The sequence below is a fragment of the Columba livia genome, chromosome W, assembly GCF_036013475.1.
Source record: "Columba livia isolate bColLiv1 breed racing homer chromosome W, bColLiv1.pat.W.v2, whole genome shotgun sequence".
Taxonomy (NCBI): Eukaryota; Metazoa; Chordata; class Aves; order Columbiformes; family Columbidae; genus Columba; species Columba livia.
In genome coordinates this window covers 13,890,901-13,918,129 of record NC_088641.1, presented here as the reverse complement: position 1 = coordinate 13,918,129, position 27,229 = coordinate 13,890,901, and the positions used below count along the sequence as shown (strand labels likewise).

Here is a 27,229-nt window from a genome sequence, read left to right as displayed (position 1 = left end):
GAACACAGTATTCCCGGTGTGGCCTGACGAGTGCTGAATAGAGTGGGATAATGACTTCTTTGTCTCTGCTGGTGATGCCCTTGCTAATGCAGCTCAGCATTCTGTTGGCCACCTTTGCTGCAGCAAAAACCAGGAGGAGTGGTTGATACAGCAAAAGGCTATACTGCCATTCAGCGAGACCTGGACAGGCTGGAAGACTGGGCAGAAAGGAACCTAATTAAATTCAACAAGGGCAAGTGTAGTGATCCTCCCCCTCTGCTCTGCCCTGATGAGGCCCCATCTGGAGTACTGTGTCCAGTTCTGGGCTCTCCAGTTTAAGAAGGGCAAGGAATTACTGGAGGGAGTCTGGTAGAGAGATACAAAGATGATGAGGGGTCTGGAGTATCTTTCTTATGAAGAAAGACTGAGAGAGCTCGATGTTAAGAGGATGGGACCAGACTCCCTTCAGTGGTGCCCAGCGATAGGATGAGGAATAACGGGCACAGACTGAAGCACAGGAGGTTTCATCTGAATATGAGGAGAAACTTCTTCACCTTGAGGGTGCCAGAGCCTGGCCCAGGCTGCCCAGGGAGGTTGTGGAGTCTCTTTCTCTGGAGACATTCAAATCCCACCTGGACACCTTCCTGTGTGATCTGCTCTGGTGAACCTGCTTTAGTAGGTGGGTTGAACTAGATGATCTCCAGAGGTCCCTTCCAACCCCAACCAGGCTGGGATTCTGTGAAATGAGGGCTTTTATGGGGAAAGTTGACTCTATCCACGCCTGACCCAATAAAATGACACACCCATGCAGTGACTCACTGACTGAGGCTGACAGAGGTAACATTTCCCTCTACTCAGCAGTGGTGAGGTGTCATGGGGGTGTAATTTAGGGTTCTGCTTACTGCAGAACAATGTTTAGGTTTCTCAAAGAGAAGCGCGAGGTAAAAGAGTTTGGTGGCCGGTGCACTCTATTATTTACTGCATGGGGGAAATATACCAAGCCAAATGCTGCTGACCTTCTCTCCAGGTGCCTGTACCCATTCACAAAGCAAACTGTCAGGCGCCTTCCCTCCCTGATAACCGTTCGCTCGGGGGTCTGTGTCTTGGAGCTCCGGAGACAAACTTTCAGGCGAGGCCTGTATCTGTCGTGGTGCAAACTGTCAGGATTCCTTTTTCCCTGATAACTGTTCATTCCGGAGTCTGTATTTAGAGCTCTGAAGGCAAACTTTCAGGGGAGACCTGTACCCATTCACAAAAGCAAACTTTCAGGCATTTCCTCCCAGATAACTGTTTTGTCTGGAGTCTGTATTTTAGAACTCCAGAGGCAAACTTTCAGGAGAGGCCTGATAACCGTATGCAGAGCAGACTTTCAGGAAACAAAATTCTCAGGAAAAAAAATTAATGCAGTAGAATAGCAGGAGGGCTGGCTCAAGCTGGGTACATGTGCAGAGATCCAACCGAGCATACAAAACCATGATTCAGTCCAATAGCAATATCTCACTCTGGGGTCTTCTTGCTTCTCATTGGATCTTTTTCTCTGATTCCACGTGGGCCTCTGTTTTGTTCAGCTGTAGACATTGTTTATGGTCCATAGCCTTGCAGATACTGTTTTGTCTGGATAAATCCTTTCTTCTCAGCAAAGTGCAAAATAGGCCCCGCTTTGCAGATGTCTGTAATGCCTCCATGTTAGCCTTAGATTGTTATTTTTCCCAGCCAGTTCCATTTTTCCTAGCAAAGTGCAAACTAGACCTTATCTTGCAAGTGTTCAGTGTGGTTGGTATTTGCTTTTGGTAAATATGAGCAGAACTTTACAGCCTAAAATTTTAGCAAATCTAGTCTACCAAGTACCATGAAGCAAAAAGTATATTAAAAATCATACAACCTTATATCTCTAAATAATCCATTACATTTGGTGTGCATCTACTTAAGCTAAATGATCAACATCGAACTTGAATTGGGCTCATCCAGTGACCTGTGAGTAGTAAAGCCATTGCCATACAGCTCACTTATGTAGCAGGGAGAGCTCACAGTGGGCTCATCCAGGCTGTCGTGTTTATAGAATGAAGTGGTTGACTCGTAGTCAAATCGCATACAGTAGGAAAAGTCTGCACGAGACTCTCTGTTCCCACAAGCCACCGGCATTCAGTGTGCTCTTTTGCTTCCCTGTGGGTCTCCTGGAAGGAGTTCTTGGCCTGGCTGCGGCTCAGGCCTTTACCTCCGCTGGAGCCTGGACCAAACTGCTGCTGGTTTGCCGGGGGGGGGGGTCGAGTGCATCCGCCACAGGGGCCCCCAGAGCCCTGGGTTAGAGGACCATGGCTGCATGAACAATAACCTCCCAATCAATCCAAACATCTGAACAACAACACAGTCATTGGTCCCAGCCAGCACGGGTTCATGAGGGGAAAGTCTTGCCTGACCAACTTAATTCTGTTCTACGACAAGGTTACCCACCTAGTCGACCAAGGGAAGCCTGTCAACACGATCTTTTTGGATTTCAGTAAAGCCTTTGATACTGTCTCTCACAGTATCCTCCTGGACAAGATGTCCAGCACACAGCTGGGTAAACACACAGTGCAGTGGGTGAGCAGTTGGCTGATGGGCCGGGCTCAAAGGGTTCTAGCAAATGGGGTAAAGTCGGGCTGGCGACCAGTCACTAGCGGGTTGCATGGGGATCCATCTTAGGGCCAGCACTCTTCAGTGTCTTCAGAAATGACTTGGACACAGGACTTGAGGGACTGATTAGCAAGTTTGTTGATGACGCAAAATTGGGGGCAGCTGTTGACACTCTGGAGGGCAGAGAGGCCCTGCGGAGGGATCTGGACAAACTGGAGAACTGGGCAATCACCAACCGCATGAAGTTCAACAAGGGCAAGTGCCGGATTTTGCACCTGGGACACAGCAGCCCTGGCTGTACATACAGACTGGGGACGAGATGCTGGAAAGCAGCTTCGTGGAGAGGGATCTGGGGGTTCTGGTTGAGGGCAAGTTGAACGTGAGCCAACAGCGTCCCTGGCAGCCAAGAGGGCAGCTGTGTCCTGGGTGCATTCAGCACAGCATCGCCAGCCAGTCGGGGGAGGTGATTCTCTTGCTCTGCTCTGCACTGGTGCGGCCTCACCTGGAGCACTGGGTACACTTCCGGAAGCCACAGTGCAAAAAGGATACAAAGCTACTGGAGAGTGTCCAGAAGAGGGCTACAAATTCGGTGAAGGATTTGCAGGGGAAGCTGTGTGAGAAGTGGCTAAAGTCACTTGGTTTGTTCAGTCCGGAGGAGACTGAGGGGAGACCTTATCACAGTCTACAGCTTCCTCACAAGGGGAGGAGGAAGGGTAGGCTCTGATCTCTTCTCTCTGGCGATCAATGACAGAACCTGAGGGAAGGGCAGGAAGATGTGCCAGGGGAGGTTTAGGTTGGACATTAGGAAAAGGTTCTTCACTCAGAGGGTGCTGGACACTGGAACAGGCTCCCCAGGGAGATGTCACGGCCCCAAGCCTGACAGTGTTCAAGAAGGGACTGGAAAACACCCTCAGACACATGGTGTGAACTGTGGGGTTGTCATATGCAGAGACATGATTTGGACTCTGATCCTTGTGGGTCTCTTCCAACTCAGGAGATTCTATGATGTTTTAAAAATGCTTTTTCTTGTTTCCTCTCTTCTGTTAAGCTATGCTCAAGTGATACCCTAAATCGGCTAAGTGAAGAAACTTCTAACACCAAAATTTGCGGTTTTGAAAGCAAGCATCACCTTTACTGGTGCGCCACCAACCCCAGGGGGATCCATCTTCCTAGTGGGGGGAGCAGAAGAAGCTCCAGGCACAGGTTATATCCATCTAGATCATACATATTCATTACATTTCCAGGAAATTCTTAGCATATGTAAATGTCCCCTGTGCATGTACAGTTCAGTAAGTGGGTGGTCTTTCAAGGGTCCTGGGATGAAGTAAGAAGTCTTTCTCAGGTTGTCCTCTGCTTGACCCCAGGTTCTGGGCAGGTGCAGTCCCTTTGTTATTCAGCTCATAACCGCAGAGGTGGTAGTAACTGGTCTCAAGCCGGTCTCTGCACTGGTCTCACCACCTTATCTTCTAGGAGCAAGTGCATTGTGTCCTAACCTTCTCCTGCTTATCTTAACAAATACCATTCTTGTTACTTAATGCCTAACAAGTGCCTAACACCTAACATCTGTAAACCTGTCACTGTTTGATTGCAGGGTGACAATAAACCGTGCCAGATGCTTTCTGTTAAGCCCCTCTCCCTCCCAGCCTCCCCCCTTCCCACTAGGGAAAGGCGATAGGAGGAAAAGAGAGACAGACTTGCAAGTTGGAAAAAAAGTTTAAAAATGTTTTACTAATCCTACTAATAAAATAGAGAAAATAATAAAAAATATACAAACCCAATCTTGAATTCCCCGGCAAAGCTCAGAACTGCTCCAATAACTGCAGGGCAGGCACCCAGAAATCCTGGGTTGGACTCTGCAGCAAACTGAAACTGGATTCAAGGATGCAGGGTCTGTCACTAGGGCTCAGATTTGCAGGGACAGCAGGCAGGGTCCTTCCCAGATGCCGGCCATAGTCAGAGAAGAAAGAGACCCTCGTGATCTCCCGTTTTTGTATGGTGTTATGATGTGGATGGGATGGAATACTTAGTTGGTCAGCTTTAGTCACCTGTTCAGTTCGCTCCTCCTTGCCCCTCTCACTTACGGGACGTGCATCCTTATCAGCGACCTTGCATTCCATTGCTATGTCTACCAAAACATGTATCCTACTTTAGAGAAGTGAAGTTACTAAGAAGACTTTAGCTGAAAGGAAAATTCACTACAAGAGAAACCAGTCTTGTTTTTAACAAAACCACGACAGAACCTTATTAATTTAGCAAGTACTTAAAATCTATGACCCTTATTTTTATTAACTGATTTTATTACTAATTGCAGATTTTAGGTTTCAAAGCACTCATGCTGAAATAAGCATTTATGCTAGGGCTTTCAGAAATTTTCTCAGTGAAAGATTGTATGACAAGCTAAGATACCCAGCCTAGCAAAACTTTCCAGTGTAAAAATATCCTTACTATTGAGTTCTTTGTGCTTCTAGTTATCAGTGCCACAAACTTTTCTTTTTCTTTTCATCTTTTTCTTTATGTATTTTAGTCCTCCTGTTCGCCGTCAGAGAGCAAGAAGGGATCGCCTGTCCCAATACAATTCTGTTAGCCAAGATGAAAACTATCGCCATCTCTCCTATGGACAGCAGCAAGCAATAGAAGAGCCCCAAGCCTTTAACCCTCCAAGTATATCCCATCATATGTTGCACCCAGCTGCTCACCCGCCACAGCAGAACACAGTGATAGTTGACATTCATGATCAGGTAAGAATGTGTTGAGAACATGGATGCAAATGTCTTAATCTCTGTATTCCTCTCCAAAGAGAGCAAGCAAATGAGTGAACTCTCCTTGACCAATCAGTTGGCAGTGGAGGTCACATAACACTAACTCCTTTTAGTCATCTTGTAGAGTGTTTTTTTCTTTTTTTTTTTTTTTCTTCTGAGTAGTATCAGTGTATAGAGAACTGCAGCATTCAGTGAAAACATTGATACATTTGTTACTTAAGAAAAAAAAATCTAGACTGATAGAGCGAAAGTCAACATTCTGTCAGTGTGTATTGGCACAGTTCTGAAGATCTCTGCATCCCACCTTTGAAATGTGACTCTTCTGCTTCTGAAGTTAACTTAGTTTAACATATGCTATGGTAATAATGTATCTTTCCTTAGGTTTAAGTGCTTTACATAGTTTAAATACATTCTTTAAAAACAGAATTCACAAGCATGTAATTGCCTACATAACAGCAAAACTCATAACAGTTTGACTTGATGATCTTAAAAGTCTTTTCCAACCTAAACAATTATATGATTCTCTGAACTCATGGTAATATCACCTCATCACTAAATTACTCATTCTAGCCTCAACCAGCTCCTTAAATGGCATGAGGAAATGACATTTGCAGTTAGTCCAGAAAAATAAGTTAGATCTTCCCTGAGGCAGGAAGTGGAGTAGGATTCTGTAATAGAGGCTCTTTAAAGGAGATTGTCCTATTGATATAGCCTTTTCTTATTTGAATCAGTACACTGCAGCCCAAGTGTGTTTGTTGGTATGTGGTTGCATCCATTAACTAGGGACAGAGCTGGTCATTCTAGTGTGGTGTACAGGGGGGTTTCCTGAACCGGAGTAACCTCAGAGGAAGCTGAGAGACCTGCCAAGAGCCTGCAGGCAGAGCCAGCAGAAACGGCAGGAGATTTAAATGCAGTGTAACTGAAACTAGCACTGAGTCACCGAGGCTAGCAGCTCCGGTGCCAGCACAATCCGCAGCATAGCACTCAAGCATGATGTACAGGGAGGTTTCCTGAACCAGGGAAAACTCAGGGGGAACCAAGAGACCCAACAGGAACCTGCAGCTTGCATGACAACTGCTGACAAGACCTGGGAGGGACCAGGAGCAATGGCAAACAAACCCACTCCCCCCCATATAAAAGAAGCCCCTAAGGAGTGTTTCCAATTAGGGTAGACAAACAGGGCATGGCGTGTCAGAAAGGGCATGGCATGGCAGTTTGTGCAGCACTTCACATAGAAGGGTATGCAGGAAGGATGCTGTAGCTCTGACAGCTTAGACATGGAGCAATTGTATCTACCCAGCAGAAGGCCATGGCCTCTTTAAACTCTGCACTTGCTACTACTGACGCAGCTTCCCAGACAGAGCTCTGATGGGAACAGGCTGCTATCCAGCTGTCAGGCTGCAGGGGGTGCCCTACTCTTAGGCCAGTACCACACAGCAGTAGTAAGCCTGTGGAAGGTGTGCCCAGGTAGAGGAACTTCTCCACTTAGTGGCAGAGCTCTGGGAGAAGGTGAGTAGGTTGAGGAGTATCAGGGAGTCTGAGAAGGAGACTGACTACTGGAGTCACATCCTACCTTCCCTGGGACAGGCCTGTCAGGCAGACAGGACACGTGGTATGGAGGATTCTCTATCCTCTCTCCACCTGGATGAACACTGTGACTAAAGGGATAGGGGGCAATGGTGATAAGTTCTTGACCAGCGCAGCAGGTGGGTCTCCTCTGTGACTACCCCACTTTCTCAGGTGCCTGTGCATAACAGGTATGAGGTTCTGAAAATGGAACCAAACAACAACAAGGATGATCGTTCATCTAGCTCGGAGGTGTTGCCAATGTTAAGTCACCCTATGCTCTATGTCAAAACTGCTTCCATAAAGAAAAAAAAGATTTGTTATTGTCATAGGAGACTCCCTTCTGAAGGGAACAGAAGGCCCAATATGCAGACCAGACCCACTTCATAGGGAAGTCTGCTGCCTACCTGGGGCCAGGGTCAAGAATGTGAAGAGAAAAATTCCTGCCCTGCTATCGCCCTCAGATTACTATCCATTACTGATTTTTCAGGTAGGCAGTTATGAAGTTGTAAAAGGAAGACCGAAGGCAATCAAGAGGGACTTCATGGCTTTGGGATGACTGGTTAAGGGATCAGGAGCACAAGTAAGGAGAGGAGGTGGGGTAGCCCTGTATGTTAGGGAGTGGTTTGACTGTCTGGAGCTTGATTAAGGTGACAACAGGGTTGAATGTTCCTCTGGTTCCTCTCTGCTGTGCTGTATTTCCAGCAGGCATCTGGTAGGTTGAAGTCCCCCATAAGAACAAGGGCTAGCAATCAGGAGACTTCTCCCTGCTGCCTGCAAAATATTTCATCTGCCTCTTCATCCTTGTTAGGTGGTCCGTAATATAGCCCCACTAGGACGTCCACGTTGTTGCCCTTCCCCTTGATTCTCACCCATAGACACTCAACCCCATCATCACCCTCATCAAGTTCCAGACAAACAAAACCCCTCCCTAACATACAGGGCTACCCCACCTCGTCTCCTTCCTCCCCTATCCCTTCTGAAGAGTTTATAGCTATCCATTGCAGCACTCCAGTTATGAGAGTCATTGTACCATGTTTCTGTGATGGCTACTGTATCATAGTTTTACTGCCTCACAATGGCTTCCAGCTCCTCCTGTTTGTTGCCCATGCTGTGTGCATTTGTATAGATGCACTTCAGCTGGGCCATTGATTCTGCCACTTTTTTTCTGGTGAGAAGGCCTAATTCCTTTGTGGCCATCATCAAATGCTTCCACCATTTCTAACACATCAATAACCTTCGTATTTCTCTTACTGTACGGCTCTCCATCCCCTACCTCCACTGGGATGGCAGACCTAAGGGCCTCATTAAGACTACCCTCAGTTGCTGGCATGTTGCTCTTGGGTATGCCTGTGCCACACCTGGTTTCCTCCCTTCCCCCTTCAAATCTAGTTTAAAGCCCTCTAAATGAGCCCTGCTAACACCTGTCCCAGGATTCTTTTCCCCTTTGAGACAGGTGTGTTGTATTTGTCCCTAGCAGGCCAGGTGCTACGCGAGACAATCCATGATCAAACACCCAAAATTTTGCTGGTGACACCAGTCCTGCAGCCAGGTATTGATCTGGTGGGTCTTCCTGCATCTTTCCTCGTCGTACCCTGCAACTGTGGGGACAGAGGAGAATGCTAATTGTGGTCCTGATCCCTTGACCATGCGTCCCAAGGCCCTGAAGTCTTTCTTGATTGTCTTTAGTTTTCCCTTTTCAGTTTCATCACTGCCTACCTGAAAAATTATTAGGGGATAGTAGTCAGAGGACCTAACCAGAGCAGAAAGTTTTCTTTTTACGTTTTTAACCCTGGCCCCAGGGAGGCAGCAGGCTTCCCTAAGAAGTGGGTCTGGTCTGCATATAGGGCCTTCTGTTCCCTTTACAAGGGAGTCTCCTACAACCACAACCTGCCTTTTTTTCTTTACAGCAGCTGTTTTGATGGAGGGCGCAGGGTGACTTGTCCTCTGTAGCACCCCCAACTTAGTGGAACTGCCTTCCTCAATGTGGTTGTTTGGTTCCATTTGCAAGGCCTCATACCTGTTTTGCAAGGGAATCTGGGAAGATAGGGTGGTCACAGTAGGGACCCTCCTCCTTGTGCACCGGGCAGGAACTTGCTGCCATTTCCCCTTATTCCTCAAGTTGCTGCATTCCACATCCAGACCCTCATGCCTGTTGGACAGAGGCACCTGGGAAGGTGGGGTGGGTAAGAGGGTGTTTCTCCTGCCACTCCGAGTGTGGCTGCATGTTCCCCTGGCAGCTCTGTCTGGGTTGCCACCTCCTTCCTGTTGAGTGCAGAGTACTTACCTTTGCCCTGAGTGGATACCATAGTCGGATCCTTCTGCGAGGGTGACAACAATCAAGTGAGGTTAATCACTTGAGCTTGCTGAGCTTCCTTGCCCTGCCCGCTTGCCATGCCTGCTTGCACAAACTGCTGTGCTAACTGCTTCACCCCTGTTTGCTGGCCCTTTTTGCTGTGCTCCTGGTCACCTGTGCTCCCTAGGAGGGCATTTAAATTTCCTGCAGTTGCTCCTGGCAATACCCGTTCCACTTCAGCCCCTCTCGCAAGATCAGCCACTTTCACAGCGATTCTTTCGGCAGGACCATGTCTCTGCGATCTCTTCCTCCTCTCCTCAATCCATGCCCAGCCTCAGCTCTTACTGTAGCCACCTCTATGCACATCAGTTTACCACGTTTAAATCTCCCGTGGTTGCTCTGTAGCCAGATTTTTAGTTTCAGCTACTGTTGTCAGTCATGTTAAAGACACATCCCTGGAGTGTTGCCTTATGTAGGCATTCAGAGATTGTTTTTTTTTTTCCAGGAAAGAAAGTCTATCTGAAGTTCTTTTTCTTCAAAGATATGTCTCTGGATTAATGTTTAATCATGCAGCAAGGACGAGTTGAAGAGATTCTTTAGCTACTTATAGGGTTCCCCTCCCTTCCTTTTTCTGACTGGCTTTTACGTAGGAGTTACTGCTGCCTATTTTCCCTAAGAACTAACCTTAGTGTGTGGGAAGGGCAGCTTTGCTGAATTTTAGATGTTTTTGAGTGCCTCTAACAGTGCTTTGGAGGACTTAACATCTTGAGAGCTCCTTTCTGGCCTTGTCCTAAAAGCACTGTCTGAAGAGTGATGCTACAATTAGAAGATCTTTTTTTTCATAAAGGACAGGGATTACATTTATTTCCCTTCTTTAACACCTTCAGAGTAAAAAATACTTTTTTTTTATGTTAGGTGAAAGCTTGTTTTCTATGCCATGCCATAACTGTTCAAAGCCCTTGTAACAGCTTACTTCATACACTTGTGTTTTTGCTGCAGATCCATCAGGGCACAGTCCCCGTCTCATACACGGTGACAACGGTAGCGCCACATGGAATTCCACTTTGTACAGCCCAGCACATACCACCCTGCAGCACACAGCAGGTCCCAGGTTGTTCTGTGGTATTCAGTGGACAGCACCTTCCGATCTGTAGTGTGCCTCATCCAGTAAGTATGGTTCCCTAGTTATATTGACTCTAGACTTAGACTTAGGAGGTGGAAAGCCTGGAGTTTCACTTCCCAGACAACTTTCCCTGATATAAAAGAAAAACTATTATTTTCTGGGGTAAATTCTAGTATTCTAATATGATATATATGTTCTGATTTAACCCCAGCTAGCAACTAAGCCACTTGATCATTCCCCCCACCTCCTGAGTGGGATAAGGGAAAGAACTGAAAAGAAAGGGGGAAACTCATGGATTGAGATAAAAACAGTTTAATAAGATGTCAATAATAATAATAATAATAATAAACTAAAAAGTATATATAATAAAATAAAAGATACTCAATGCAATCACTCCAGTCATGCTGAACAGCCAGTCCCACAGAGGAAGAGCACCCTGGTCCTGAAATGCCAATCCCACCAAGAGAGCAAAAGAAGGCAAATGGCAGAAAGGCCCAAAGGCCAATTGCAAAATGGCTGAATGGCAAAAGCCCAAACTAACACTGAACTCTCAATGGAACAGGACTCCTGAATGGAACTAACTGAACTAACAAGCCAGAGAACCTGAACTAATAGAACTCACAAGCTGAAAAATCTGGCTCCAATTATATACTGAGCATGACACTAATGGTAGGCAATATTTCATTGATCAACTTGGATGTCAATCTAGGTGCTGTCCTGTCTGTGCCCCTCTCCTACCAACTTGCCCCTGCAGCTGGATAGCAGAAGAAGTCCTTGGTTTCCCTGACAACAGACAAGATATCAGTGAGTTCTTACATTCTCTTCATACTTACTCAAAAACACAGCTAGCTACTGAAAGAAAAACATTAACGCTATCCCAGGGAAGAAGCATCTTTATCTCATTATTCTCATAGTAAATCTAAACAAAAGACGATGCTAGTTACAAAGGAGAAAAAGTTCTTACTGCATGAAGAAAAGTAATTTGATTTCAGTCAAACCAGCACAATATAATAGTGCAGGCTTTTGAGCTACTAAACGTATTGTGCTTCCCTGCCCCCTTCATAGAATTGTACCATATTTTCATGTATTTTTGACTCAAAATGGATGCTGGTTTATGATCTGGTCTCTTACCCTATCCATTAGCAGCTATACTACATACATTTACATGTTTGCAGGAAAAGACTTTCAAAGTTCATCAAGCACTATTAGGAATCTTACCTAGAACGTTTATCTGGACATGGTCTTATAAAATGGTACAGCTACACCTAGCATCTCTTTATGAAAGACAGGCAAGGAAGCAGAGGGGATTGCCCCTTAAATGAAGGAGTAGCTCAAGCATATAGAGCTCTCATTCCAGACATCATCTCCAAGCATGTGGAGGAAAATAAGGCTATCAGAAGTAGTCAACATGGATTGACCAAGGGGAAATCATGCTTGACCAACCTGATAGCCTTCTATGATGATGTGACTGGCTGGGAAGATAAGGGGAGAGCAGTAGAGGTTGTCTGCCTTGACTTCAGCAAGGCTTTTGACATTTCTCCCACAACATCCTCATAGGTAAGCTCAGGAAGCGTGGGTTGGATGAGTGGTTGGTGAGATAGATCATGAACTGGATGGATGGCAGAGCTCAGAGGGTTGCGATCAGCAGTGCGGAGTATAGTTGGAGGCCTGTATCTAGTGGTCAGTGGGTCAGTGTTAGGTCCAGTCTTGTTTAACCTGTTCATCAATGACCTGGATGAAGAGACAGAGTGTACTCTCAGCAAGTTTGCCGATTATACCAAACTGGGAGGAGTGGTTGATACAGCAGAAGGCTGTGCTGCCATTCATAGAGATCTGGACAGGCTGGAGGGCTGGACAGAGAAGAACCTGATGAAATTCAACAAAGGTAAGTGTAGGGTCCTGCACCTGGGGAGGAATAACCCTGTACACCAGTACAGGTTAGGGGTGGACCTGCTGGAAAGCAGCAGTACAGAGAAGAACCTGGGAGTCCCCGGTGGACCACAGATTGACCATGAGCCAGCAATGTGCCCTTGTGGCCAAGAAGGCCAACGGTATCCTGGGGTGCATTAGGAAGAGTATGGCCAGCAGGCTGAGGGAGGTGATCGTCCCCCTCTACTCTGTCTTGTGGAGGCCCCATCTGGAGTACTGTGTCCAGTTCTGGGCTCCTCAGTACAACAAAGACAAGGAAATACTTGTGAGAGTCCAGCAAAGGGCTACAAAAATGCTTAGGGGTCTGGACCAGCTTTCTTATGAGGAAAGGCTGAGAGAGCTGGGGCTGTTCAGCCTGGAGATGGCTGAGAGGGGATCTTATTTATGCTTATAAATATGTCAAGGGTGGGTGTCAAGAAGATGGGACCAGACTCCTTTCAGTGGTGCCCAACGACAGGATGAGGGGCAACAGGCACAGACTGAAGCACAGGAGGTTCCATCTGAATATGAGGAAAAACTTCTTTACCTTGAGGGTGCCAGAGCCTGGCCCAGGCTGCCCAGAGAGATTGTGGAGTCTCCTTCTCTGGAGACATTCAAGCCCACCTGTACACGATTCTGTGCAACCTGCTCTGATGAACCTGCTTTAGCAGGTGGGTTGGACTGGATGATCTCCAGAGGTCCCTTCCAACCCCAACCATACTGTGATTCTTTGATTCTTCTATGGAATGTATGGCAGAATATTTGAGAGCTTGTGGGTCAGGAACAGAGAAGATACTAGTAAGGTGTCATATCATGATATGAGCTTGTTACAGACCACCTGATCAGTGTGAAGAAGGAGACAAGACCTTCTTTAAGCAACCTGAGAAAGTCTCCAGATTACAGACCCCGGTTATTATGGAGGACTTGAAACTCCCTGACATCTGGAAGGGCAACAATGGGACAGCAACAGTCCAGGAGGCTTCTGGAGGATGTTGCAGGGGGTGAATGATGACAAAAACTTATAATAAGCTGTTGGATGGGCCAACTAGGACGATGCACAGCTGGATCTGCTGTTCATGAACAAGGAAGAACTAATTGAGGATGTGGTAATCAGTGGCAGCATTGAGTTGAGTGGAGCACAGGATCCTGAGGGGAGCAAGGAAGGCCAGCAGCAGAGTACAGACCTTGCATTTCAGACCATTATGCACACAGCTTTTACTTTCCCTATTAAACTCTATTTATCTCAACCCATGAGTTTTCACACTTTTACTCTTTCCCATACCACTGGGGGGAGGGGAGCAACCAAACAAGCAGCTGTTTGATGTTTAGTTGCCTACTGGGGTTAAACCACAACAGTCCTTTTTGGTGCGCAACATGGGGCTCAAAGAGTTTGAGATAACAACAGATTTGACCAGAGTGTGTTGGAGGGAACTTATAATATATGTTTAACAATTGCTGGTTGTGATGATGACTTATCTGTCCTTGACATTGGCTTATCTGAGCCATGCCATGCTCTCTTTTTTTGCTGCATGTCAAATTTGAGAGCTTGTTAAAGGTTGGGTTTGACTTTTGCAATTTGCTGTGCTCTGCAGCACATAGTGGTGTTTTGCCTGGGAGAATTATGATAAAAGCACTGGCCTTGAGCCTCATCTGGTGTTTGGGCCCTGCACTGATGCCTTCCCTGTACTTCAGGAACCATCTCATGGAGACAATTAACAATTATACTTTTTACCTTTTCTCCTCTGAAAGGCATTCAGTGGAAGAAACACAGAATGGCATCTTCCCCTTCTTCTATGAGGTAGATGTTTGCCCCCTTGTTACACTGTCTTCAGTATCTTGAACATCCTTGGGTAACCAAAACACCCCTATTGGTACTTCTGAAGAATATTTTTGGTTTTTTCTAAGGTAAATCAACTATTTAGGCATATCATCCAGGGATATGCCCTGAGGCAGTGTGGTTATGGGTGGCAAGACATGTGGGAGAATATGGGTAGGTACTTAGAATGCTTGTCACCAATGGTCTGGAACTTCATTCCTGAACAAGTGCGGGATCCTGATGAAGTGATAGAATGTTTGGAAAAAGGGATGCCCTGTCCCTGACTATGCCAAAGATACACAACTTCTCACACTGTGATGGGGCCTGGCCTATGCCTACTGAGAACTATTCAGCACCCTCAAGGAGAAGAGAGGGTCTCTGGATCTGAAGACGTATAGACACTGTGGATGAACCAGAGACACAATCCTCAACTATATCAGTTGCTCCAGGATAGTAAAGAAGAAACAAAGGAAGCGGAGGTCAGCTTCTTTAGTAAAGGAGAAAGAAGCTTCTCCTGAGCAGCAGCAGCCTGTTCTGCATCAGGGCAGCCACAAGAACAAGAGAGGGAAAAAAAATGAAAGCATAAATGAGTCAGAAACCACCCTATTCCTAACTGAGCTGCAAGATATGCTAAAAGATTTCAGCTGTCAACCAGGCAAGTAAATTATCAGCTGGTTGCTCTGATGATGGGATATTGGGGCAAATAGTCAGGAATTAGAGGGTAAGGAAGTCTGGCACCTGGGATCCCTTGCTAGGGATAAGGCCATTGGCAAAGAGACTGGAAAAGGGTCAGGAGTCCTCAGCCTCTGGGGGTGCCGCCTGTCGAGGGTAAAGGAGAGGTATCCTTTCAAGGAAGATCTTGTAAATTACCGAGGCAAGTGGACCAACATTGAGAGAGGTATCCAGTATCTGAGGGAATTAGCCAAGGTGGAGATAATCAAAAACCTCATAGACACCTGGGCCAAGGAGTACAGCATTGACTGTGTGTATCATATCCCTTCTCATGCATCAGCCTCTGGGAAAACTGAATGATACAATGGACTGTTATAAACTATAGTGAGAGCAATGGGTGCTGGGACATTCAAGCAATGGGATACAAATTCAGCAGAAGCTACTTGGTAAGTTAACACTGGAGGATCTGTCAGTCAGCTTGGACCTGCCCAATCAAAACCCCTATGTACTGTGGAAGGAGAAAAAATCCCTGTAGTACACATAAGGAACTGTCTGGGAAAGACAATCTGGGTTATTCCTTCCTCAGGAAAAGGCAAATCCATTTGTGGGATTGCTTTTGCTCAAGGACCTGGGTGGACTTAGAATCACAGAATCACTTTGGTTGGAAAAGACCCTCAGGATCATCGAGTCCAACTATAACCTAACTCTAGCACTGAACCATGTCCCTAAGAACCTAATCTATACATATTTTAAACACCTCCAAGGATGGAGACTCCACCACTGCCCTGGGCATCCTGTTCCAATGCCTGATAAACGTTTCTGTGAAGAATTTTTTCCTAATATCCAATCTGAACCTTTCCTGGTGCAAATTGAGGCCATTTCCTCTCATCCTATCACTTGCTACTTGGGAGAAGAGACCAACACCCTCCATGCTACAACCACCTTTCAGGTAGTTCTAGACATTGATAAGGTCTCCCCTCAACCTCCTGTTCTTCAGGCTAAACAGCCCCAGCTCCCTCAGCCACTCTGTGGGGTCCTGGTCCAATTTCAGACTCAGGAAGGTTCAAAAATGATTCCAAGAGTGAGATTAAGACACAAATGAGGTCAGATACTGCTAAACAATCTTATTTTTATGCCTAAAGACAGAGTAAATCTATTTCTTTTTCACACCTAAAGCTAGAGCAACAAAGAGAGGGATAAATTAGGAGGAAAGTTAAGCAAGCATGCAAGAAGATAAGCAAGAGATAGTCACTGCCAGGGATCCAAATGTCTCCTGTCAGGCAACTCTCAGGTTTCAGGCCTCGGTAATGCTTGGCAGTTTGAAGGTCTCGGGTCATACCGATATCAGAGTCCAGGTTCTGGTAGCGGAGTCCAGGTCCCAGTAGGTGCTGACAGCATTTGGGTCTCAGGTGTACCGGTCCCAGGTGACAGGTTTTGGTCCTGGTGGTGGATGGCCATACTTGCAAGTCATAAGCTTGTCATTTTATGGCAGTTGGTGGCAGGCGTTGCCCGAGCACACTGCAGGCCTGGTCACAGATGTTGGTGGCTGATATTGCTGGAGCTTCACTTGAGCTACATAACCTTCAAGCATTGTTTGAGTTTTAGCAATTCACAGTGATCATGCATTTTGCACTTTCACTGTATTTAGGCCTTTACAGCAGGCCCAATTAAGCAAGCAGCGTAAGCAAGCATTTTTCTGTAACAAGCAGGCTTTAAGCATATTATTTTAGCAAGCAAGCTTAGAGACAAATAATTCACAATATCTCAGCCTTCCACACTTATGCCGTGTGTTAAGGACCACCGTCTTTCACACACACTCAAACCATATGCTAAGAGCCATCGTCTCTCACACACTCCTCATTAGACTTGTGCTCCAGCCCCTCACCAGCTTTGTCACCTCCTCTGCACTCTCTCTAGTACCTCCATGTCCTTCTTATGATGAGGGGCCCAAAACTGAACACAGTGTTCAAGGTGGGGCCTCACCAGTGCTGAGTACAGTGGCACAATCACTTCCCTAGTCCTGCTGGCCACACTATTCCTGATACGAGTCAGGATGTTGGTGGCCTTTTTGGCCACCTGGGCACACTGCTGGCTCATGTTCAGCCGGCTGTCAATCAACACCCCCAGGTCCTTTTCCACCAGGCAACTTTCCAGCCACTCTTCCCCAAGCCTGTAGCATTGCCTGGGGTTGTTGTGACCCAAGTGCAGGACCCAGCACTTGGCCTTGTTAAACCTCATACAATTGGCCTCAGCCCATCAATCCAGCCTCTCCAGAGCCCTCTGTAGAGCCTTCCTACCCTCCCACCCAACTTGTCATCTGCAAACTTCCTGAGGGTGCACTCAATGCCCTCATGCAGATCATTGATAAAGATACTAAACAGAACTGGCCCCAACACTGAGCCCTGGGGACACCACTCGTGACCGGCCAACAACTGGATTTGGCTGCATTCATCACAACTCTTTGGGCCCAGGGATCCAGCCAGTTCTTTACCCAGTGAAGGGTATGCCCATCTAAGCCATAAGCTGCCAGCTTCTCCAGGAGAATGATGTGGGAAATGGTGTTAAAGGCTTTATTGAAGTCCAGGTACACAACATCCACAGCCTTTCCCTCATCCACTAAGCAGGTCACCTTGCTGTAGATGGAAATCAGGTTGGTCAGGCAGGACCTGCCTTTCATAAACCCATGCTGACTGGACCTGATTGCTTGGTTGTCTCGTATGTGCCATGTGATGGCGCTCAAGTTGATTTATTCTATGACCTTCCCCAACACCAAAGTCAGACTGACATTTCCTGGATCCACCTTCTCGACCTTCTTGGAGATGGGCATCACATTTGCCAACTTCCAGTCAGCTGGGACCTCTCTGGTCATCCAGGACTGCTGACAAATAATTGAATGTGACTTGGTGAGCACCTCTGCCAGCTCCCTCAGTAGCCTTGGGTGGATCCCATCTGGCCCATAGACTTGTGCATGTCTAAGTGGTGTAGCAGGTCACCAACCATTTCCCCTTGGATTATTGGGGCTTCATTCTGCTCCCCATCCCTGTCTTCTGGCTCAGGGGCTGGGTACCTGGAGCACAGCTGTTCTGACTATTAAAGACTGAGGCAAAGAAGGCATTTAGAACCTCAGCCTTTCCCTCATCTTCTGTCACTATGTTTTGCCCTGCATCCATCAGGGGATGGAGATTCTCCTTAGCCCTCCTTTTGTTGCTCATGTAGACATAGAAGCATTTTTTGTTCCCTTTTACAGCAGTAACCAGGCTTAGCTCAAGTTGGGCTTTTGCCTTTCTCATTTTTTCTCTGCATAACTTCATGGTATCCTTGCAGTCCTCCTGAGTGGCCTGCCCCTTCTTCCAAAGGTCATAAATTCTCCTTTTATTCCAGAGTTCCAGTTGAATCTACCCGTTCAGCCAAGCTGCTCTTCTACCATGCTGGCTCGTCTTTTGGCACACAAGGATGGCCTGCTCCCGCACCTCTAAGATTTCCTTCTTGAAGAATGTCCAGCCTTCCTGGACATCTTTGCCCCTCAGGATTGCCTCCCAAGGGACCTCCTAAACAGATCAAAGTCTGCCCTCTGCAAGTCCAAGGTAGCAGTTCTGCTGACCACCCTCCTCACTTTTCCAATAATAGAAAACTCAATCATTTCATGATTGCTATGCCCAAGGCAACCTTCAACCGTCACATTACTCACAAGTCCTTCTCTGTTCACAAACAACAGGTGCAGTAGGGCTCTTTCCTTAGTTGGCTCACTGACCAGCTGTGTCAGGAATTGTCTTCCATACACTCCAGGAACCCCTTCGACTGTTTCCTCTCTGCTGCGCTGTATTTCTAGCAGACATCTGGTAGGTTGAAGTTCCCCATAAGAACAAGGGCTAGCGAGCATGAGACTTCTTCCAGCAGCCTGCAGAATATTTTGTCTGTCTCTTCATCCTGGTCGGGTGGTTTGTAATAGACTCCCACCAGGATATCTGCCTTGTTGGCCTTCCCTTTTGATAAGCAGTCCTACAGTATTGTCACCCTCATCAAGTTTCAGACAATCAAAACTGTCCCTAATATACTGGGCTACCCCACCTCCTCTCCTTCCTTGCCTATCCTTTCTGAAGAGTTTATAGCTATCTGTTTTAGCTCTCCAGTTTTGAGAGTCATCCCACCATGTTTCCGTGATGGCAACTATATCATAGTTTTTCTGCTGCACAATGGCTTCCAGCTCCTTCTGCTTGTTGCCCATGCTGTGTGCATTCATATAGATGCGCTTCAGCTGGGCTACTGATCTTGCCACCTTTTTCCAGTGAGAAGCCCTAATTCCTTTGTGTCCTTTTTCAGGCTTTTCCAAGGTTTCTAACACACCTATAATCCTTGTGTCTCTTCTACCACATGGCACTCCATCTCCTACCTCCATTGAGACAGCAGACCAAAGGGCCTTGCTAGCACCCCATCCCTCAAATATTGGCATAGTGCCCTTGGGTTTGTCTCTGCTACCCCTGGTTTTATCCCCTTTCCCTTTCAAATCTAGTTTAAAGCTCTTTCAGTGAGCCCTGCTAACTCCTACCCAAGGATCCTTTTTCCCCTTTGAGACATGTGCATCCCATTTGTCACCAGCAGGCCTGGTGTCATATAAACCAACCCATGATCAAAAAAACAAAATTATGCTGGTGATGCCAGGATCAGAGCCAGTTATTGATCTGCTGGCTCTCCCTGTTTCTTCCCTCGTCGTTCCCTGCAACTAGAAGAAAAGAGAACACTACTTGTGCTCCTGATCCCTTGACCAGTCATCCCAAGACCCTGAAGTCCTTCTTGATTGCTCCTGGATTTCCCATTGCAACCTCATTGCTTCCTACCTGAAAAATCAATAACGGATAATAATCTGAAGGCCATAGAAGGGCAGGAAGTTTTCTCTTTATGTCTTTGACCCTGGCCCCAGGGAGGCAGCAGACTTCCCTAAGAAGTGAGTCTGACCTGCATATTGGGCCTTCTGTTCCCTTTAGAAGGGAGTCTCCTATGACCACAATCCACCTGTTTTTTTCTTTACAGCAGCTGTTTTAATGGAGGGTGGAGGGTGACTTATCCTCTGCAGCACTTCCAGTTTAGTTGAACCACCTTCCTCAATATTGTCGTTTGGTTCCACTTGCAGAACCTCATACCTGTTTTGCAAGGGAACCTGGGAAGGTGAGGTTGTCACAGCATTGACCCTTCTCCTTCTGTGCCGGTCAGGAACATGGTGCCATTGCCCCTTATCCCTCAAGTCACTACATTGCACCATGCAGAGAGAGAGTAGGGAGTCCTCTGTACTGTGTGCCCTGTCTACCTGCTGGGCCTGCCTCAGGGAAGATTGGATGCGACTCCACTGGTCTATCTCCCTCTCACGCTCCCTGATAATCCTCAGCCTACTCATGTCCTCCCGGAGCTGTGTCACTAAGCTGAGGGGTTCCTCTACTGTGTGGTAATGCAGAAGGATGGTGAAGGATGGTGAAGGATGTGTTCCTCAAGGAGATTTAATCTTGGGTGAAAATAACCCATGAATTGGGTTGCATGGTGTCATTGCTGTATGATGCCAGTGTTATATGATGCTGTATGTTGCCACTGCTGTGGCTGTCATATACCAAAGATATTATAACAGGAACCCCTTGTTGCTAGCCAAGCTAGGAGCAAGGGCAAGAGTTCATTGCAATGTTAAACGCTATAACTTGGTCCAAAGGCACCAGGGGTGGAGATTGTAATGGATATACCTTTAAATTGTTGTAAGCCATGAGTTGTATGTTGTAGGAAGTAGCAGGAACCACCCAGACCAATGGAGGACGTGCCTCACAAGAAGCAGTGCAAGTGCAGCAGTGAACCAACCTGAGCTGACTTTGGTGTCCAATAACTCCACACAACACACTACCTCTCCTGTCCTGAGTGAACACCATAACAGATTCAACCCAAAGTCATGGAATAAATGAACTGAATAGATATTTTATGGACATTTTAGAAGGGTAGTCCATAGACTAAGGGAATGATACCTGTGTAAATATCAAAGGATGGCCAGGAAGGGGGGTGGTGATTAATGAGAATGTATTGGATAGCGTGTGACCTGAGCATGACATAAATGGCATGGAATAAGGGGTGGAGAATGTAGTGGGTTTGGCTTGGGTAGAGTTAATTTACTTCATAGGAGCTGGCATGGGGCTATGTTTTGCATTTGTACTGAAAACAGCGCTAATAATATAGGGATGTTTTAGTTATTACCTAACAGTGCTTGCACAGTGTCAAGGCCTTTTCTGCTTCTCACACTGCCCTGCCAGCAAGTAGGCTGACTCCAACTGACCAAAGGGATATTCCATACCATATGACATCATGCTCAGCAATAAAAACTAGGTGGGGAGGGAGAAGTTTGCTGGGGCTGCCATTTCTCAGGGACTGGTTGGTCATCAGTTGGCTGGTGGTGAGCAGTTGGGGGTTTTTTGCATCACTTGTTTTTCTGGTTCTTGTTTTTCCTTGTTGTTTTGTTTGTTTTTTTTTTTTTTTCTCATTGTTTTTCTTATTAAACTGTCTTTATTGCAGCCCATGAATTTTCACACTTTTAGTCTTCCAGTTCTCTCCCCCATCCCACTGTGGGGGGAATGAGCAAGTAGCTGTGTGGTGCTTAGCTGCCTACCAGGGTTAAACCACAACACTCTGCATCTGTGTGTGTGCACCTCTTGCTCTCTCTGTCTCACTGTGCGTCTGTCTATGCGTCTCTGTGTGCACATGGTGGTCTCCTCTTCTGTCTGTGTGAATGCATCTGTATTTCTCCACATCTTTGTGTAGACATGTCTCTGTCTGTGTATCTCTCTGCATCTCTCTTTCTGTCCTTTTCTGTCTCTCTCCAAGTCTCTGTACACACACAACTCTCAGTGTGTGCATATCTTTCTTCCTCTGCATCTCTCTTTGCACATGTCCCTCTGTCTTTCCACCTGTGCATCTCTGTGTGCACATGCATCTCTTGGTCACTCTTCCTCGGCATTTGTGTGTGCGCACATTTTCCATGTCTATGTGTATGTGCATCTGTCTGTCTCCCTCTGCATCTGTGCGCACATGTGGTGGGTTGTCATCGGCTGGCCACCAAATGCCCACCAAGCCACTCTCATTCCCTCCTCCTCAGCAGGACAGGGGAATAAAACAAGATGAAAAACTTATCACAGAATCACACAGAATCGACTGGGTTGGAAAAGACCTCAGAGATCATCAAGTCCAACCCTTGGTCCATCTCTAGTCCGTTTACTAGATCCGTTTAAAAACCTCCAGGGACGGCGAGTCCACCACCTCCCTGGGCAGCCATTCCAATGCCTGACCACTCTCTCTGTAAAGAATTGCTTTCTAATCTCCAGCCTCAATTTCCCCTGGCAGAGTTGAAGCCCATGCCCCCTTGTCCTATTGCTGACTGCCTGGGAGAAGAGACCAATTCCCACCTGGCTAGAACTTCCCTTCAGGTAGTTCTAGAGAGTGCTGAGCTCACCTCTAAGCCTCCTCTTCTCTAGACTGAACAACCCCAGCTCCCTCAGCCTCTCCCCATAGGTCTTGTGTTCAAGTCCCTTCACCAGTCGTGTTGCTCTTCTCTGGACCCGCTTCAGCACTTCAATGTCTTTCCTGAACTGAGGGGCCCAGAACTGAACACAGTACTCCAGGTGTGGCCTCCCCAATGCAGAGTACAGGGGAAGGATCACTTCCCTTGTCCTGCTGATCACGCTAGTTTGGATACAGGACAGGATCCCATTGGCCTTCTTGTCCACCTGGGCACACTGTTGGCTCATGTTGAACTTCCTGTCAATTAGTACCCCCAGGTCCCTTTCTGTCTGACTGCTCTCCAGTCACTCTGTGCCCAGCCTGTAGCGCCGCAGGGGTTTGTTGTGACCAAAGTGCAGCACCTGGCACTTGGCCTTATTGAACTTCATCCCATTGGAACCAGCCCATTTTTCCAGTCTATCCAGATCCCTCTGCAGAGCCCTCCTGCCTTCCAGCAGGTCGACACTCCCTCCCAACTTGGTGTCATCAGCAAATTTGCTGATGATGGTCTCAATCCCCTCATCTAAATCATCAATAAAGATGTTAAACAGGACTGGACCCAACACTGACCCCTGGGGAACACCACTAGTGACTGGCCGCCAGCTGGATGCAGCCCCATTCACCAGCACTCTCTGGGCCCGGCCCTCCAGCCAGTTCTTAACCCAGCGTAGAGTACACTTGTCCAAGCCATGGGCTACCAGCTTTTGCAGGAGTATATTATGAGAGACAGTGTCAAAGGCCTTGCTGAAGTCCAGATAGACCACATCCACAGCTTTCCCCTCATCCACCAGGTGAGTCACCTGATCATAAAAGGAGATCAGGTTGGTCAGACAGGACCTGCCCCTCCTAAACCCATGCTGGCTGGGTCTGATCCCTTGTCCATCCTGAAGGAGCTGTGTGATTCCATTCAGGATGATCTGCTCCATAACCCTGCCAGGCACCAAGGTCAGGCTGACAGGCCTGTAGTTGCCAGGGTCAGCTCTGCATCCCTTTTTGTGGACTGGGGTAACATTGGCCAATTTCCAATCATATGGGACCTCCCCAGTGAGCCAGGACTGTTGGAAGATGATGGAGAGCGGCTTGGCAAGTTCTTCTGCTAGCTCCCTCATCACCCTAGGATGGATCCCATCTGGTCCCATAGACTTGTGAGGATCCAGATGGCTCAGTAAATCACCAGCTATTTCCTCCTGGAATACAAGGGGCCTATTTGGCTTTCTATCTCTGTCAACCACCTCCAGAGATGAGTTGTCCTGAGGGCCACCTGTCTTACTGGTAAAAACTGAGGCAAAGTAGGTATTAAGTACCTCAGCTTTCTCCTCATCTTTGTTAACTGTATTTCCCTCAAAGACCAACAGAGAATGGAGGTTTTCCTTGCCCCTCCTTTTGTTATTAACATATTTGAAGAAGGACTTTTTATTATCCCTGACAGAATTGGCCAAATTAACTTCAAATTGCACTTTTGTTTCCCTGATTTTTTTTTGGCATGATCCAGCTATTTCCATAAATTCTTCATAAGTAGCCAGCCCTTTTTTCCACAGTCAGTAAAGTCTCTTTTTATTTCTGATTTCATTCAGAATCTCCCTGTTTAGCCAAGCCGGTTGTCTTCCCCGCCGGCTAGCCTTTCGGCACACTGGTATAGCCTGTTCCTGTGCACTCAAAACCACCTGCTTGAAGCATGTCCAACCCTCCTGGGCCCCCTTGTTTTTAAGCGTTGTTTCCCAGGGTATGCTCTGAACTAGACTTCTGAATAGGCATAAATCTGCCCTGCGGAAGTCCAGCGTAGAGGTTTTGTTAATGGTTCTCCCTGCGTCTCTGAGTATTGAAAATTCTATTATTTCATGGTCGCTATGCCCCAGGTGGCCTCCAACCACTACATCTCCCACCAGCCCTTCTCTGTTTGTAAACAGTAGGTCTAGCGGGGTCTTGCCCCTGGTGGGCTCATTTACCAGCTGATGAAGGAAATTGTCCTCTATACACTCTAGGAACTTCCTAGACTGCCTCTTCTGTGCAGTATTGAGCTCCCAGCAGATATCCGGCAGGTTAAAGTCACCCACAAGAACAAGGGCCGTCGATTTTGAGACATCTGCCAGCTGCTTGTAGAATAATTCATCTCCTTCATCGTCCTGGTTGGGCGGTCTAGAACAGACACCCACGAGGATGTCAGCCTTGTTGGACTTCCCCCTGATTCTGGTCCACAGGCACTCAACCTTGTCACTGCTGACCTCAAGTTTAACAGAGTCGAGTGACTCTCTAACATATAAAGCCACCCTCGACCTCTCCTACCCTGCCTATCTTTTCTGTAGCCACACATAGCAGCACTCCAGTCATATGAGTCATCCCACCATGTTTCTGTGATGGCAACTATGTCATAGCTTTCCTGCTGCACGATGGCTTCCAGCTCCTCTTGTTTGTTGCCCATACTGCGTGCATTAGTGTACATGCACTTCAAGCGGGCTGCTGATTTCACTCTTAATTCGGGCTTTCCATCCTTAGGCTGACCTTTGGAGAGCCCAGTTTCAATCCCTTCCCCCTTCAAACCTAGTTTAAAGCCCTCCTGATCAGCCCTGCCAACTTATGGGCTATAGTCCTCTTGCTCTCCCTGGAAGGATTAAGCCCATCTGATTTGAGGAGACTAGGTACCATGGAGTTTGCTTCATGGTCAAAAAACCCAAAATTTTGACGGTGACACCAATCCTTAAGCCACCTGTTGATGAGATGGGCTTTTCTACTCCTCTCTTTATTTAGCTCCTCATCCATCCCAGATAGCACAGGAACTGAGGCAAATATCACTTGTGCTCCCATCCCATGAACTGACCGACCCAGTGCTTTAAAGTCTTTTTTAATTATCTTGGTACTTCTTCTGTTGATGTCCTCGCTGCCAGCTTGGACTACTAACAGGGGATAGTAGTCTGAGGGCTGAATCAGCTCTGGAAGTCTTCTATTAATGTCCCTCACCCTGGCCCCAGGAAGGCAGCAGACCTCCCTGTGGGATGGGTCTGGGCGACATATAGGGCCCTCTGTTCCCCTCAGAAGAGAGTCGCCGACTACTACCACTCTTCTTTTTTTTTTTTCTTCTTACAGCTGCAGTTGTAATCCTTTTTGTAGATGAGGTCCATCCAGAGGGCTCTCCAGGTGGATCTTCTTGGCTGTCCTCTGCCTGATTTTCAGGGTCCAGGGCCTCATATCTATTTGTTAAGGGCACCAAGGGTGGTGATGGGGTTCGAGAGAGGGTTCTTTTACCTCTCCGATCAGGGACCTGTTTCCATTCCCCCCCATCAATTAGATCTGCTCTATCTGCCTTATGGCAGGAGGGACAAGGCTTTGCCATCTCCTGTTGCACACCCTTAGGAGTCAAAAGAGCCTGACCCCACCAGTCTATTTTTTCTTCACTCTCCCTAATGCTCCTTAGTCTCTCCACCTCTTCCTTAAGCTCTGCCACTAGGCACAGTAAGTCATTGACCTGGTCACATCGTACACAGGTGCCTCCCATACCATTCTCTGGTACTAATGCCAGGCACAGACACTCTGCACAGCCAGAAGCCTGGGTGGCTGCATCCTTCTTGGCAGGTAGTGTCTGTGTAGACACACTCTTTGTATTAATGGCAGCAACAGCTTTCCTTTTTCTAGAAACCATTGCTACCCTTAGTTAAATTGGGGACAAGAAAACAAAATGAAACCCTGGACAAACTCACCTACAAGAGCTAGTTGTGTCCAGTCTACTTGCCCTGCCACACCCCAGTCTGTGTCACCAGCAACAAGTGAGAGGTCTAACAGCGAGGAGTGACAGAACCTCTGAACCCTACTGCACGAGCAGCCCCAGTTGCTGCTGCAGCACCGTGTGGGTAGTGCTCACCCGCCTCACAAGCACGTTCACCTCCCAGCGCCTGGTGGGCTCCCGGAGGCTTTTTCAAAGCAAGAGGGAGGGGTGTGACCCACGTCACCGTGGTAACGGCCACGCCACGTCAGCTGGTTCCTCAAGGGCTGCCGGGGACTCCCGGGTAGCGGAATCGAAAACGCGACCGGAAACCCTTCTCTTTACCCTCTCTTACCTCTGTAGCTTCGAGATTTCGCTCCCGGCTCCGGCCGAGCTGGCTTCAGTCAGCTGATCCGAGGAATGGGTCGAGATAAAGACAGTTGAATAAAAGAAAGCAAGGCCATGCATGGAAGCAAAGCAAAAAACAATTTATTCTATACTTAGAATCATAGAATAGTTTGGGTTGGAAGGGACCTTCAAAGGTCATCTAGTCCAACCCCCTGCTATGAGCAGGGACATCTTCAACTAGATCAGGTTGCTCAGAGCCCCGTCAAGCCTGGCCTGGGATGTCTCCAGGGATGGGAAATCCATCAACAGGTGCTGTCCAGCCACTTCCTGGGAAGTAGAGCCTCAGTATGTGTAGCGGTTGCTTCGGAAGACAAATGCCTTAATAACAAATGCCCTCTCCTCCTCCTTTCTATTAGCTTTTATTGCTGTGCATGACATCATAGCATATGGAATATCCCTTTGGGTCAGCTGTGCCAGTTATATCCCCTCCCAACCTCTTACCCACCCCCAGCCTTTAGGGGGATGGGAGGTTAGAGGGACAGCCTTGATGCTATGGGAGCACTGCTCAGCAGTAGCCAAAACACTGGTATGTTATCAACATAATTCTAGCTACAAATACAAAGCACAGCACTATCATGGCAGCTATAGGGAAAGTTAACTCCATCCCAGCCAGACCCACTATAATCTCCACCGCTTATTCCATCCCATTTGTGTCATGTTCATTCCACATAATTTGAAACATTAACATATCTTCTTTTAAGGCTTAAGGTGGTGTTTTGGGCAGTGGCATGGTTTACAAGATATGTTTCTAGACACACATAGTGAGTATGTAGGGCTTGCCTTGCCATGTTCATGACAGTGGTCCAATCTAGTCTATTCGCCAGGTCTTGTCATATCGAAAACCCAGCCACTGCCCTCTATTCTAGGGAGCATTTAC

The 27,229-nt window shown here is 47.2% G+C and overlaps 1 protein-coding gene across 4 annotated transcripts in view; it reads left to right on the top strand.

The window, feature by feature from the left end:
- LOC135577134 (E3 ubiquitin-protein ligase RNF38-like) overlaps positions 1 to 27,229 on the top strand; it is a 153,335-nt gene that overhangs the window by 81,932 nt on the left and 44,174 nt on the right. For 3 of the 4 annotated variants that reach the window (XM_065044891.1, XM_065044890.1, XM_065044893.1), the window contains 2 exons: positions 5,117 to 5,330; positions 10,213 to 10,380. In XM_065044891.1, coding sequence (XP_064900963.1) covers positions 5,117 to 5,330; positions 10,213 to 10,380 — 382 coding nt within the window. The remainder of the gene's footprint in view (positions 1 to 5,116; positions 5,331 to 10,212; positions 10,381 to 27,229) is intronic. The other variant, XM_065044892.1, reaches the window with a different exon arrangement.